Consider the following 16304-nt stretch of genomic DNA (forward strand, 5'->3'; position numbering starts at 1 on the left):
TGTAGGTCAGGCCCTGACCCAGCTGAATTCTCAGTTAAAATGAGTCACAAGTCAGTTCAGACTCAGCGGCGGGGCAGGGGGTGGGGCACAGAATTACACCAGCGTGTGAGTATTAGAAAATGTGCTTTGTTAGAAACCGTTTTAGTTGGCTCAGGCTACTATGATGAGATACCATGGACTGAGAGCTTAAACAATACACATTTATTCATCATGGTTCTGGAGGCTGGAAGTGTGAGATCAGGGTGCCAACAAGGTTGGGTTTTTGATGGAGCCCTGCTTCCTGGTTATAACCTCACACAGACTTTCTTTCTTGCCCTCAGAGAGTTCTAGTTTCATCCTACCTCTTTAAGGGCCACTAGTCCCATCATGGGGGTCCCACCATCATGACCTTATCTAAACCTAATTGTCCCCCCAAGGCCCCACCTCTAAATATTGTCACATTGGGGATTAGGGTTTCAACATCTGCATTTTGAGGGACACAAACATTCAGTCCATAGTGGGGACCTTCCTAGAGCTACTGTGTCACATGAAACAATATTCCCCCTCAGAAGAGATGTACCAGTTCCGCCTTCCAGCAACAGAGAATGTGACTGTGGTCGTTCCATACACACCCCAACCCAGGGGGCCGGGAGGGGGGAGATTTTAAAACTTTTGCAAGTCTGATTAGTGTCCCATTGTTCATGTAAATCCTGTTAAACCAGCACTCTTAAATGAAGAGTCAAGCATCAAGGTCAATGAAAGAAGTGGAGAGGTGTCATGAACTCAATTCCTGTGAGTTTCTTGACTGGTCAGTTTGCAGACGCTGAAAATAATCCCGATAATAATAGATAGTGTCTGTATGTTTGGAAAATTGTCCCAAGGTTTTTACAGTTGTGGATCTCAAGTGGTATGGCTTGTCGCTCGTCATGACCAGTAGATGGGCACAGGCCAAAATATCTCCCACAGTGGATTTAGGAAAATAAACTGAAAACAAAATTAAATGTAAACACCCTCCTTGCTCATCGAGATGACAGAAACTTCTGGTTCCTTCTTCAGGGTGTGCCCCATAAGGGGCTGGTCATTCAAACCTTCAGATTTCCGTGATTAGAAACACTGTTTGATAAAATTCTGGAAGTGTTAAGTAGGCAGAATTATTATTGTGTTTTTTCAGATTAATCCTAGAATCCCAGTGAAGAACCCCACCATTGGGTATCTGTGGGGAAACCGTTCGGGGACAGGCCAGTCACTCCCTGCTTGATTCCAGGACATGTGGGACACCCCTGCACGCCAGGTGTTTAGAGCCTCAGCCTCCGTCCCTGCGGTGCTGGCTTTCTGCGGCAGGAAACAGACTAGAAAGAACTCAGATCTAAGCAAGACGATGTCGGTGAATGTGAAGGACCCACCAAGCATGAACCCAAGGTGGCCCGGTGGGTGGTGTCCAGTGAGCTCCTCTTGCAGACATGAGCCAGAAGAGCTCTCTGAGTAGGTGACATTTCGTCCAGGTCCTGAGTGATGAGGAGAAGCCACTCAGGGACATGTTCCAGGCAGAGGGGCACCTGCTGGATATCCAGGGGGCATCATCATGGAACCACAGTACCAGAGCCGGGAAAAGAGGCAGAGGGGAAGTCAAGGCAGCCTTCTCTTCATGGACCCAAGTTCCTTTGACTACGAGCTTCCAGCTAAGTAGAAACCAGATGTGCCAGAGGAACATTCTTCTGAGATGAGATTACTTGGGGTTAGTTGTTAAGTGAGGATGCGTTTCCATTCTCTTGCTGAGACCAAGTTCCCATTGAGCAGCCTCAGGGAGTCTGAAAGCCGACTGATACTCAGGGAGCAATTCGTCCTGTAAAATGGCTCTCTTGCCGGGACTATGGGACTGAAGAAGTGCCCCCCTCCCGGCTCTGGCCCCCACGGCGCCCCCGACAGGCATCTAGAGTGGGAATTGCTGCCCTTCCAGCCTGAACAGCTTTCCCAAACACCCTTGACTTTACCGTTATGAGGCATGTTGATGGTCTGGGTAAGACTTGCTTCCTGGTTTCTGAGAACACCTGGAGTCTCCATGTCCCCAGAGGGGGGGTACTCAGAAGCCTCAATCTGCCCAGACTCCAGGATGGGAACTGGGACCTCCCAGGAGTGAGGGGCACGGTTGACAGACCAGGAGGGTGTGGCGTTATTCTTGGGACCAAACCACTGGAGATACATTCAGCCAAGTCTAATGGCCGTCTCCACTGACCTTCCCTTCTGGCCGACTCCCCACTGCCATTCTTTGGCTAGACGAAGGGGATGATTGCCTCTTGTCCTTTCTCTTCCCCATTCAGTCCTATCTGGTCATCATGGGCCAAATGTAGCTGAGACACTTGTAAATTAAAATGCAATATCCCTAATATGTAAAGAGTTTCTATGAATAGAAAAAAAACATTGGTGAATAACGCTATAGAAAAATGGGCCATAGATGTGAAAGGATGCTTTACAGAGAAAGGAATACAAATGCCTCTCCCCGATGTGATATTATGTTCCAACTTATTCATATGAGAAAAGCAAATTAGAACTATACTAAGATCAGATTGGCAAAAATCCAAATGTGTGACAACTTCTCTGCGAGGCTGTGAGGCTGACGGGTATTGCCAAGCCTTGCCAGTGGAAATGCAACATGGTACAATCTCAATGGAAGGGAATTTAGCAATACATGACAAAGGGACATATGCTTATAGCCTAGAATCGAGCAAATTCCTAGGAAGCTCTCCCAAAGATACTCTGGCAAATACAAGAAAAGACATATGCACAATGATGGAGAAATTATATAATAAGAATGGAGGGGTACTGAATAAATGTTCCATATTTGTTTATGATAATAAAAAGACGGAAGGATAAATCATAAAACTGAAAAACGATTTCCTATGGAGGGGAAGGGAAGAGACTAGATTTCTCTGAGTCAAGCTTGTTTTGTGGATTTAGCTTTGGACCCGTGTGGGGTATTTTTGCATACTAATAAAACAAAATTATATATTTTTTTAAAAAGCAATCCATAGAAATTAAAAGTAAATTGAGTTAATGAGCCTCGAAGTGTATCCAGTTTGTGATGTGATCACACGTGGTTTTGAAACACAGCAGTTTCCTTTAAGGATAGAAACAAAAACAAAACAGGGATGCCTGGGTGGCTCAGTTGGTTAAGCCGCTGCCTTTGGCTCAGGTCATGATCCCGGGATCTTGGGATCCATTCCCGCATCGGGCTCCTTGCTCAGTGGGAAGCCTGCTTCTCTCCCTGCCTCTGCCTGCCACTCTGCCTGCTTGTGCTTTCTCTCTCTGACAAATAAATAAATAAAATCTTTAAAAAATAAATAAAACAAAATAAAAATATCTTCAACTTTATCAGTAATTATATTGTTGGAAGTGGAGTTAGTATTATTAGTATTATTACTCTGAGATCACTTTAGATAGAGTGTGGGATAAAGTAAAATATGCACTCGGGGATATTCAAGCTGTTGACCTCCTAGACATGGCCAGCCAGTAGGTTTCCCCAAAATACTGAAAGTACCCCACATAGGTCAAATACCCACTCGGGGACAGCATCACTATGAAGAGCCAATGCAAAGACAGAAGTCATGTCTCAGGTTTACAGGTAAGGCCTGTGAAGCACTAGAGCCCAAGTCATTTGTCCAAGGTCAAGAGCCTGAGCTGGTGCCCTAGGGGGCACGTCTGGAATTGAGCCTGACTCCACCGGGCTCCAAGCCACTTCTCTCAAATCCTACAATGTACAATGTCCTCCACTTTGTACCTACCTGGTCTCTCCGGCCCACCCTCTACTTGCTCTGAGGACATTTACCCTCCGTGGGCATTTCCCATTCATGGTAGAAACAGGGCAGCACAATGGTTAGTGGAAGGAAGGGCTCAAAAATACTGAAAAAGTGAATGAATGAATGAATGAATGAATGAATACATAGAAAATTGTCTTCTTTCCTACTTGAACCAAAAGCTAGGAGGAAAAAAGAAAAGAGAAATTTTTTTTTTTGAGATTTTTAAAAATTTATTTGACAGAGCGAATGAGAGAGCACAAACAGGGGTTGTGGCAGAGGCAGAGGGAGAATCAGGCTCCGCACTGAACACAAAGCCTGATGTGGGGCTCAATCCCCAGACCCCGGGACCATGACCTGAACCAAAAGCAGAGGTCTACTTAACCGATTGAGCCCCCAGATGCCCCAGGAGAAATGATTCTAAAGGAAGAACCAGGACCCAAGAGATGCTGAGAGGCCTGTGTCAGCTGGTCCCAAGACCATCCTCAGGCTCTACAATACACCTGACTCAAGACTCTGAACATTTTCTGAAAGACTAAAATTGACTAAGGGAAAAGGGCATGAGCAAAGACCAGGAGAGACCAGGCACGAGTTTCTGAAGCTTGGGGGGGTCCAAGTTACTCTCCAGCAGTGACCTATGACAACAAGTGTGCAGTGGTTTCAATCCAGGAAACATCTGAGTCTTGGTTTTTATTGAGGGTTGGGCATATATGCAGGCAGTGCCTTCCAGGTTGACCTCAGCTATTCAGACTCCAGAGCAGAAACAAATCACCCTGTTAGCAGAAACTAATCAAGTTAATACGATGTGACCCATTGCCTCAAGGATACAAAACCACTCCTACTGGGGGGAACATCCTAAGGGCTCAGAGCTCTTCTCCCAGGAGCTAGCCAAGGACCAATCCTGAGGACAGGTCTTTCTTGGGAATGTGTACGGTTTGAGTAGTCTGGACCTCCTGAGGCAACCCTTTCCTTTCCGGTCCCTAACCAGAGGTGTGTGGGCCCCCCACCCCTCACCCCAAGGTCTTTCCAATACTTCCTACATCAGCACCAACTCGAGGATCCAAACTCATTTCCATAGTGGGATTCACCGGGCTATAGGATGAAGACGTTAGGCTCTCCATTTCTATGTTTTTTTAAAAAAATTGTGATGGAAAACATAAAATGTACCATCTGTACCATTTTTAAGCGTATGGTTCAATAGTTTTAAGTATATTCATATTGTTCTGCAACAGAGCTCAAGTCCTCTTGCAAGAGTGAAACTCAATACCTCGAAAGAGAGAAGGAATACAACTGAAAACAACTGCCCGTTGCCCGTTGCCCGCTGCCCCCCACCCCAGGGGACCACCATCTTCCTTTCTGTCTCTACCAGTTTGGCTACTTTGGGTCCCATGTATAAGTGGAGTCACATGAGATTTGTCCTTTTTTTTTTTTTTAAGAGATTTTTAAAATTTATTTGATGCAGAGAGAGAGATCATAAGCAGGCAGAGCAGTAGGCAGAGAGAGAGAGGGAAGCAGGCTCCCCGATGAGCAGAGAGCCCAATGCGGGGCTCGATCCCAGGACCCTGAGATCATGACTTGAGCCAAAGACAGAGGCCCAACCCACTGAGCCACCCAGGTGCCCTGAGATTTGTCTTTTTGTGACCGGTTTATTTCACGGAGCATCGTGCCTTCAAGCTTCATCTAGGTTTGTGCCACATGTCAGAAGTTTCTTCCTTCTTAAGGCCAATTAATATTCCATTGCTGGTATAAGCCTCACTTTTGTTCATCCGTTCACCCATTGATGGACATCTGAGTTACTTCCACCTCTCAGCCCTGGCGAAAATGCTGCATTGAACCTGGGTGTGCCAATATCTCTTTGAGATCACACTTCCCGTTCTTTTGGATGTATACCCAGAAATAGGATTGCTGGATCATAACACTGACTCTATTTTTCAAACAAGGAGGGACCGCCATACTGTTGTCCACAGCGGCCGCACCATTTTGCATGCCGACCAGCAGTGCAAAGGGTTACAGTTTCTGCACACATTCACCGACACCTGTTTTTTTTCTTCCCTTTCTTCTTTCCCCCCCCCACAGTGGCCATCCTAACAGGTGTGAATTTTTATGTTTTTAGTCTATGAAAATAATCAAGAAATTAACCTTGACCGATATCTCATAGTTGGGCTGCCGCTGGCCTTGGTGGTGTGCGCAGGGATGTGAATTGTAACACTGCATGACACTGTGTAAAATGTAGAACAACACATTTTTCAGAGGGACAAAGGAATGTGTCACTCTTGGGGTGAGGGAAGCTTTTGGTGCTGGAGAAGCCCTCCTTCTCTGATTCACTTTAATTTATTACAATTATTTCAGCCAAGTTAATGGGTTTCAGGATGATATTATCCAGTTTTAATTAAACTAATCTTTAAATTATGATCAAAGAACCCTCACAAATATAATCTGCAAAAACCCACAGATAAAAGAGAACATGATTCATGCGAACCCAAGCAAACATGTGAAAGTAACGGGTACTCTTGCTTCTCCAAGGAGTTCTGTGCCTGCCAAGGTGTTTACATAAAAACAATGACCAGCTGATAAGAAGTTGCCCCTTCCCTCAAAAGAGGAGGAATTAAGAAAACCATTGAAATTATAGATTTATATCTGCTTAGGAATAATGAAGCCTATTGAAAGGTATATCATCTCTTGAGATATCAAGACATCAACTAATTGGAGTGTGTAGGTGTGTGTGTGTGTGTGCGCCCGCGCACATCTGTGTACACACTAAAATCTTTTATTAATAGGGGCATATGATCAAAATGTTTGGAAACAACTGCTCCATAGAGAGGTTTGGGAATTACGGGGGTCTCTGTTTTTTATTAGTGGCTTTTTACGCCTTGACCCGCCAGTGTGGAGGAATGATTTGGAGGAGTATGCTAGGACAGTCGTCACATATGGAGAAGGGAATGTGGCTTTGTTAAGGAAGAGAGAGTGACCTTTTTTTTTATTTCTAAAGATTTTTTAAAAATTTATTTGAAAGAGAGAGTGTAGGAGCATGGGGGAGCGGCAGAGGGAGAGGGTAAATCAGGCTCCCTGCTCAGTAGGGAGTGGGACACGGGACTCCAGCCCAGGACCCTGATATCATGACCCGAGCTGAAGACATTTAACTGCTTAAGCACTGAGCCACCCCGGTGCCCAGCGAGTGACCTTTAAACAGAATCCCAAGATTTCTCAAATCACTTATGATTTCCCAAATTATTTAAAGAGTTGACCCCACTGTTGTGCTAACATCACCTTGGTGGCTTCTTCCTGAAATACCTCCCTTCTTGTAATTGGATCCTCTCTGGGCCTCAGTTTCTTCATCTGTAAAATGGGTGCATTGTTAGCATTTTATCAGAAAGGTTCTGAAGAGGTGGGCATAGTATGCTACACAGCAAGCATTCTCCAGGAGCAGCTAGTCTGATTAGTGAGCCATTTTTGTTTTCAAGATTTTAGAACCAGAAAAATAGTATATGCATACCCATTGTAAAAGTCTTAAGCAGACTATGCAAAGAGGTAAGAATTGCCCCTACAGATGTCAATCGTACTACAATAATAATAATAAAAAGAGAATCAGTCTCACTCTCCCCTCAAGGGACACTCATTTCAGTCTGTTTCCATTTCCATGAATGGCTACAGGAAATAGCCCGAGATCTGGCTTTGTTTTGTTTTTTTGACTTGTTTCGTCTCAGGGGTTTTCAGGTGTCAATAAATTCATTGTAAAGGGAGCGAAAGAGGGAAGAAGAAAGGGAGTGAGAAAGAGAGAGAGAGGGGAGTGTCTGCATACGTCTCCAAGCTGCATTCTTGCTTTCCCTAGCAAAATCCTGCTCATCCTCCAAGTCCCGGTGAAAGCCGCCTCCTCCCTGCAGCCCTCTGAGACTGCAACTCTGCGTGTACAGCTTCACCTTTACAGCAACCCATAGGAAGTTGGTCCCGTTTTACTGTGGTTTACAGACGGGGAAACTGAGGCTCAGCAAGTTTCAATGACTTGCCCAAACTCACGCAACTGGTAGTGGGAAAGGCAAGGTGCGGGCTCCTTCTCTCTTACCTCCTCCCACCCCCAGGCTTCTGCAGCTCAGGGAGGGCCCAACCCAGCCATTCCTGCCAGGAGCCTGTCATCACCTCCTGTTTCTAGTCTGTGTCTCCTCTAAGGATGTGACCCACCAGGACACACTCAGCCTGGAGCTGAGGACAGCCCTGGAGGCTCCCAGGAGTTTTGCTCAAATGACTGAATGAAGAGACGCATCCTTGCTCGCCGGTCCTAGCCGGGAACTCTCATCTGATAGGGGAAGCAATCACATTTTGGAAAAAAACAGCAACTGTTTTTCCAACACCAGTTGGTGTCCCAGCCTCAATGGATTTGAAAAAATTCCGAGAGCAACTGGTGTCTTTTTCCCTCTCTTCGGCTCCTTTTGTTAAACTACCATGTGTTCCTGGTGACCAGATTTCAGGCGACGCAGAGACAGGAAGAAGTGGGAGAAGGAGGCGGAAGGCAGGCTCCCTGCTTCCCCAGGACCTCAGCACCTGGTGGGATTTGGGCTTCTTTGAGGGACTATGAGCCCTGCATGGGCACTCGGTGTCCTGCTGGGCCTTGTCATTCCTCTGGCTGGCACAGCCCTCGGGATTCCGCTGTGGTAAGCATGGTTATGCCAGGCTCAATCTCTCTCCCCTCCTTGAGCACAAAGCATTGTGCCAATCTGGGAAGCACAAACCCCTGGCTCCCTCCAGGTCTGCACAGAACCTACATTCTCTTTGCTAAAACAACCAGCCCTGCTCGGCAGAGAGAAGGCCTGCCTTCTGCTTAGGCAGAATGTTCGACTCACTGCTTCTGACAGGCCCCAGGCTCATCAAATTCTACTAAATGTCACTTTCCATAAATCCTTGCATGACTTTCCCAATTATAATGATTAATTATAAGCACTGATCCCTCATATAAATCCCTGTGTGCCAGGCACTGTGCTAGGCACTTTTTTGGGTGAATCCTTTTATTTAATATTCGTGAAAACTCTTCAGACTTTTCATTCTCCCCATTTCACAGATGAGAGAACGGAGTCCCACCCAGGCTAGTAACGTACCCGAGTTCGCCTGCTGGAAGGTGGCAGAGACAAGTCTCAAACCAGCGTCTTCCTGACCCCAAAGCCCATGCCTTTCGCTGTGGCCCTATAGCTGGGGTCTGGCTCTGTCTGTGTCCCCCTTCCGCCCTGCGCCCTCCTTGTTCTAGACTGAGCTGGTGAGGGGCTCCAGCTTGCCCTCCTTTTCTGTAAAATGCCTTTGTCTGCCATGGGCCCTGGTAGGTGGCCCAGGACACCAAGTGTGTGTGTGTGAGTGGGAGAGAGAGAATGAGAGAATGCCAGAGCAGACTGTCCCCATGAAGTAGTGCCTGGAGATTCTCTTCATAATGTCAAGTTAGAAAAGTTTCCTCAATATCCCGAGTCAGGACTGCAGTCGCAGGCCGCGTGCGAGACGAAGGCCCCAGCAGGTTCCGTTTCTGGTGACAACCCTGTCCCTAGCTGGCAGAGGGCCACCTTCTGGCTGTGTCCTCACGTAGCAAGGAAAGAAAGGCTCTGATTGTCTCCTCCTCTTCTTATCAGCCTTTAATCCCGTCCTGGGGCCCCCACCCTCCTGACCTTATCTGTCACCTCCTGAGGGCCTTGTCTGCAAATACCATCACACTGGGAGGGGTAGGGCCTCAGTCTATGAATGTTGCGGGGGACACATTTCAGTTCATAGGACCCTCTCTTATACCTCTACGGTCCCCTACCAGTCCTGGTGACCTTGGGATGGCCGCAGACTTCCCATGGTCGCCCAGGCGGCTTGGCCAGGGCCCAGGCGAGGCCTGCAGCCTGGGAAGGTACGGACACTGTCCCGGCTGTCCTCCCTCCTCTGTCAGCTTGAACTGTCATCCACACCCTCCGCCCCCACCCCCAGGTCAAAAGGCTCCTGGGGACCCAGCTCAGACCCCCGGACTTGCAGCCGTACAGTGTGGGTGGCCGCGGCCACCTCCTCCCTGGGGAGGCTCTGCAGCTTGAGAAGAGTCTGGTGACCGGGCAGACCCGCCAAGCTGCAGGCTCTTCTCTTGTCAGGACAACAGTGGAGAGAGAGAGAAGAAGAGGGTGACGTTCTTGTTAGAAAGAGCATACACCATGAAGACACTGAAGGCAACGCCTGAATAAGTTCACGTCGACACAGGTCCACAAGCCCTTATGTGCAACTCTCATAACCAAGGGTCTCTAGACACAAAGTTTTCTTCATTGACTGGTTGGCCACACACGGCCGAGCTGATGGGACGCAGCGCGTGGCACCCATCCTTATCCGACTCGGAGTCCGTGACCGTGTGCCCCATGCTGCAGTTTCCATGGGGCTGGCCATGGGGCTGGGCCGTGGCCGCGGACTTACGCTGGAACTCACGGGGAGGGGGGCATGCGAGCACCAGCCTGCGGTCAAGTGCATCTATCTGGGCATCAGGTTGGCCGCTTAAAAGGAAACGCGTGATGAGCAGAAGTGGGATGCTTTAATCTCCTGGGAATTATTTTCCAGATACAGAAAAAAACACAAAGTGGTCAAGTTGGATGTCGAACACCGTCCACCCCACAGCGCTTCTGTGGATTCCCAGGACGGCGACAGTTCAGCGTCCTGGCACTTCCTACTCTGGAGAGGGTGATGCCATCGCCTTCTGGTCTGAGCACGGCCAGACGGTGCCAGGGACTGAGCGTCCTTATAAAACGGGGGCACCTGGACTCGAGGCAGCTGGGCGCAGAGGGAAGACCAGGGGAAGCCCGCAGAGACACCGCGGAGGCCCAGGGTGCCCGGGACTCCCAGAAGCTGGATTAAGCAGGCGGGGTCCCTGTCCTTCAGGTTCACGGCCCTGCCGACACCTAGATTTGGATCTCCTTTCTTACAGGTTTGGGTGATAAAATTTGCGGCTGAGCCACCCACTTTGTCATTACACCATAGGAAACTCATGCAAAGAGCTCCCCAAAGCCAGCTCCCAGAACCCCCTGAGGTAGGGGAAAAAAAAAAAGAGAGAGAGAGAGGGGCCCCTTCCGCAGCCTGTTTTGGTCTGGGCTTCTGTGTGCCAACCCAGAACAAGAGCCTCATTCCTCTGCGAAGAGGGGGTGCTGACCAGTCACCACTGGACAGCTGGGTGCTGGGCCTGACTGGGCCTGACCAGGCCTGCCTGGCTCAGGGTAGTTGCCCCCATCCCTGGGGCACCGCGTCTTTATAGGCTTTGTGAGAGTAATTACTTGACATTTCCACTGACGGCTGGGCTACAGCAGCTTCTTGGGGGGTCAGCTCTGAAGGCAGATTCCCTGGTAATTCTCTTTGGTTCTGGGGCTCCCCTGCAGGCTTTGCTCAGAGCCAGACCCCATGAGAATCCCATCAAGTAGAAGAAACTAGTTCTTCACGGATGACTAGGGTCTGAGAAGCAGCCGGGAGCCAAACCACGGCCTCTTCACCCTCCTCACATCAAAGGCAAAGGCCTGAGCGATGCCTGTCTCCCATGGGAGCTTCTAGAGAGGTCCAGCCTCCCTGTTCCTGTCTCACTCATGCCCCACAGGACGGGTCAAAACAGAGACACAGGAGTTGGACTGTCTGGTCCTTAGAATGCCCATCTGGAAGCTCAGCCTCCAGGCCCCCGTCCCAGGTGACCTGGCCCTCCTTCGTGCCTCACCCCACCGGAGTCAGGCAAATGAAGTCGCCCCTTCAGGCCCCAAATGGGGATGTGATCTTGGCACTTACTTTTGGAAGAGGATAAAGCTTGAGCCGGGTGGAGGAACTGGGCTTCTGAGTGGGTGTCTGGTGGGCCAAGCTGAGCCCTTCAGGACCGCCGAGCTTGTCGAGGCCAGACCTGAGACATCGAAAGTCAGCCAGAAGTGCTCTCCTTCATGAGAGCAGCAGAGGCCGATCTGCATTGGGGCCCATCATCCCTGCCTGTCTCCTCTGAAGCCCAGGGCAGGGCCCCAGAATGTCCTGTCTGTGACCTTTGGGCAGGCCTGACAAGCCCAACAGCAACCTCTCTCCAAGGAGACATGCTCCTGGATATCCTAAATTGCCAGCGAAGGGAGGCGGGAAAAAAAAAGAGGTGCTAATCCGAAACTATCCTGGTGACAAGCCTAGCTCCTGGAGTGGGGAAAGGATACAGCCTGCAGGTTTCTGATTTAACGTTTCCCAACAGTGCATAACACAGTCCTGAGATCTCACTCCCTGGCTTTCTTCCTTCCAAACTCCCTGCCCGTGAAGGAGGGTGCTCCCTGACGTTGGGTTATTCTCCACAGGACTTCTTTCCTATCTCTGCACCCCCGCCCACCCCATCCAGATCTCATCTAAACCCATGTCTTTGCAGCCTTGACATGCTACTGTCTTCCCAGAATCCTCTCTGTGAGCTCCAAACGCACAAAGCCAAGAAGCCAGGTCCCTCCCCTTCAAACTCAGCAGGTGCAAAGCCAACCTCATGATCCCCACCCCCACCCCCAACCCCCTTCCACTGCCATCCTCTTAGGAAGAGGCTCTGACCCATTAGCTCCTTGCACACAATCCTTAGATGGCTCCCTTTTGCTCTAGCTAAAGTCCAAACTCTAGTGAAGTACCCAGTCTGGATTTTATAGACTTTTCTAGCTTCTGTTCCCACCCTTACCCACATGCAGTGCCTCCTGTTACACCATTGATGGTGGTGGCTTACTTGTCAGAATGCCCAGGGATGCCGCAGGCAGTTAATGCTTGGCTCAGAGTCCAGGGGTGCTAAACATCCTGTCCTTGGAGATGCAGGACACCCAGAGGAAGGCTTTCCCTGCCCCAAACCCACTGCCCTGCGCCAAGTCCCACTAGGTTTTCCAGCGGCTCTTCCTCATTCTCCCCCGTGCCTCTGAAGCCCCCTGCCTGGCCTGCTTGTCCCCAGGTTCTTCATCTGGCTCGCCCCCATTTGTTCTCGACATCTACCCTGCATCCCTTTTGAAGACCATTGTCTAACTGGAAGGCTGGGTCAGATATGCCATGGAGGTACCCCTTTTTTGGGGGCTTTGAGGGGCAGGAACTGTGACTCTCCTGCTGGCCCCTCACCAGCACCTGAGCTCCTTGAGGGCAGGGTCCAGGCCCACAGAAGACCCTGGGAATAGAGTGAGTGACCCAAGAGTTAGCTTTTCAGGGTTGTCCCATTAGGTTGAGTCTACATGCTTCTTCCTGCAGGAGCTGTCCAAGCTGGGACTGAACAGTGACAAGAACATAGAGCTGCGGATTCTCCAGCTGCCTGTAGATTACAGGGAGGTGAAGCAGAAGGTCACCAGAATCTGGGAAGATCTTAAACCACAAGTAAACGATGGCTGGGGAGGCAGTGAAGCTGGGGGAAGGGGGTCGGGGATGATGACGTGTTGGAGTCCCAGAGCCTGTAAACACCTGGACCCTTGTTCTAGGGTTGTCCCACCAGTAAGGTCCCAGCCAATTTTCTAAGGTTCTGGGTCTGATCATAAAAGTTTAAGCTGAAATAGAGTGGATCTTGGAAGAAGATTCTGGAGATAGGGAAGGAGGAAAAATAAATGGAATCTTTATTCTTGCCGGGACTCAGAGATAGTTTCCACCCAACCAATAAGCCCTTGGGTTAGGTCTCAGCCATCACCATGGAGGGCAGGTTGGCTGTGAGGTGAAGCGAGAGACAAGGACCTTTTGCGCCTAGAAGGGAGGTTGGCAGGTGGCTCATCTGGGGAGGTCCCATCTCCATCACACCCAGCCTTTTTTTATCTGAACAGTCATTATATAAAAACAATTGGTACAAATGTCCAAAAAATAGAAAGTCCTGATGATGAGGTTAACACAACACACACCACCAAACCATTAAGACAACTGCCCCAGGTGTTTTGATAAAACGCAACACGGCTATTTTTCAAAGAGGAAAAATAATCAGCTCAAAAAATCCCAACAATATTTTATTACACTGTTCCTTCCTTTACTAGAGTTTCATAAAAGAGAGGGGAAAGGGGAGTTTCCTGGGAAATGGTAAGCTTCCCATGTGCTAGTCTTCCCCACCCCAGGGAAAAGAAGGGGAAACACATCACCCGTCAAGAATATTTGCCCCTATAAAAGTAGTTAAATTAAATGTCACATGGGTTTCTATCCGGTTGTTTTGCATTCCCGCACATTCATGGTGGGGGGAGAGGGGGAAGAGTCTGCAGGGAAGCCCGGAGGTGTGTGCCAGATCGGGGCTTTGTGATGCTTTGCACCCCGTGCTCTTGCTGGGCTTGGCCCTTCAGCCATAACCGGGGAGCAGAGCAGGCCTCAGTTTCCCCAATCTCTTGGCCGCCGCATGGATGGATGCAGTTCGTTGTGCACATCGGCATGGACACCTCCGCCAAGGCCATCATTCTGGAGCAGTGCGCCAAGAACCGGAGCTACCAGGACGCCGACATCCGGGGCTTCCGGCCGGCTTGCGGCGAGTGCCTTCCGGATGGCCCGGAAGTGATCGCGTCGGAGGTCAGCATGAAGGCAGTGCGCAAGCGCATTGCCGTGGAGGGTGTGGAGGTGATCTTTTCTCGAGATGCCGGCAGGTACCTCCTGTGGGTGTTGGGTCCCTGAAGGGGTAGAGGAGGGGAAACGACCGCAGCGCATCCTCCGACCAGGGTCTCTCCCCGGATGCCCCCCTTCCCCACGGGAAGGCCATCCTGCAGGGTCCAGCTGGGCACTTGCTCACGCGGTGCCACCCCGGGACGGGGGGGTGTGGGGGGGGGCTCCTGCAGACCACCGAGTTGTTGTCCCCGCCCCGGGTCTCTGGTCCAAGGCCCCCGACCCCAGCCTTTGGTGCTTGGATAGAGAAGAGATGGGAAGGCATATTTTGAGAGCCACTGACGTTTGTGGATGCTTTGTTTTTCTCTATGGCTGCCCAGGTTGTGAGTTAGCTATTGTCATTTAGCCCCACATAGAGATGAATTTACCTTGGTTCCTCCAAACTCTGACCTGCCGGTAGATAGTTTCTCCACTTCACTCCCCCACCGCTCCCCAAGAATGAATAAACAAGTGACTCAGTAGACATGAATGAAAGGGGTTGGGGTGTAAAAGTGTTTTGAACTAGTTACTTGAAACTCTCGTCCTTCCCAGGCTCTGCTGCTTGCTGATTGTGGGACCGTGAGAACAAGAATCTGTCTCTCCCCTGTTCATTCCCCGCAACTCTTCTTTCTAAGGCAGAAGAACAAAACCTAAATCTCCCTGGGTGGCAGTCTTCGTGCTTTGGGGATGCTGCATTGTCCCTTACGCTCACGCTTCCCTGGGATTAGAGGCTGGCTGAGGGAGTAGTAACACAGCATTTCATGTGGTTGCAGATACGTCTGTGATTACACCTATTACCTGTCTTTGCATCATGGAAATGGGTACGCGGCCCTCATCCACGTGCCTCGGTTATCCCTTTGGTTCCCAGCCAGGCTGCTGGGCAAAGCCTTGCAAGTCATCATCCAGGACATGCTGGAGGAGCTGAGAAAGCCTGAGCTTGAAGCCTCGTTCGCAGAAAACTCAACCGTGGCGATTCCAGCCCAGGGGAACCAATTGGGGGACTGCTCCTTTAGAGAAAATTAAATGTTTCAATCCTGTGTGCAGAGTTCAGCTGTGCTTTGAGAGACTTTTAAAAAATGGCTTGTAAAACAGTTTATACGAGGAAATAAAAGCTCTGAATTAGCCCAACGAAATCACAAAGGGTTATTTTATTGTCAGAAGAAAGAAGAACACTCTGAAAGGCAGACATTTCACAAGGGATTAACTAGCTTCAGTTATGGTTTTCATGACAATAAAATGAAATCCTAGTAATTTTTTTTTTTTCTTTTAAAAAGACTGCGCAGGGGCCTGTGGAATCCTGCCCAGATTGCTAAGACCGCAGACCTGCTGGGCAGAGCTGCATGTGGTGGGTTGATCTGTGACCAGCTGGCCAGGGGGAAAAACCGGGGCGGGGAGCAGCCGCTTGGTACCCCCTCCCTGGCTTCTACCTTCATGCATCAAGTGCCGTGTGCTGCTTCTGCTCCTTGAATCTCTACAGTTTGGTTTTTCTTTTTCTACTCTTTTTAGTAGTAAAATTGTATTTAATATACAACATAAAATTTACCCTTTTAACCGTTTTTCAGTGTTTATGGACATTCACTTGCACAGACATCACCACTGTCTATCTCTAGAACTTTCTCAGCATCCCAGACTGAAACTCTGTCTCTATTAAACAACATCCCTCCCACTTCCCGTAGCCATTGGCAACCATTATTCCATCCTCCATCTCTGAATTTGGCTACTCCAAGGACCTCGTATAAATGAATCATACTCTTTGTCCTTTTGTGACTGGTTTAGTTCACGGAGCACATCTTCGAGGTTCATCCATGTTGTAGCTTGTGTCAGAATTTCCTTTTTTAGACTGAGTAATATTTCATTTTTGTGCAGACCACATTTTGTTTATCCAGTCATGTCGCTCTCGGCCCGCAAGAACGACTCGGAGACTCACGTAGCGGCGAACCTTCTTCTTTAATCGCTTTTTTCTTCTCCCCCTTTACCCTCGGCGCATGCGTC

The 16304-nt window shown here is 49.4% G+C and overlaps 1 protein-coding gene across 1 annotated transcript in view; it reads left to right on the forward strand.

Annotated features, from left to right (window-relative positions):
- The window catches only part of PGPEP1L (pyroglutamyl-peptidase I like), a 34109-nt gene extending 18715 nt beyond the window's left edge, over positions 1 to 15394 (forward strand). Inside the window, exons 3-5 of the mRNA XM_059418479.1 lie at positions 12966 to 13088; positions 14091 to 14317; positions 15086 to 15394. Of these exons, the coding sequence (XP_059274462.1) occupies positions 12966 to 13088; positions 14091 to 14317; positions 15086 to 15335 (600 nt within the window). The 3' untranslated portion in view covers positions 15336 to 15394. The remainder of the gene's footprint in view (positions 1 to 12965; positions 13089 to 14090; positions 14318 to 15085) is intronic.
- Positions 15395 to 16304: the final 910 nt, after the last annotated feature.

This window comes from Mustela nigripes, chromosome 13, assembly GCF_022355385.1.
Source record: "Mustela nigripes isolate SB6536 chromosome 13, MUSNIG.SB6536, whole genome shotgun sequence".
Lineage (NCBI taxonomy): Eukaryota > Metazoa > Chordata > Mammalia > Carnivora > Mustelidae > Mustela > Mustela nigripes.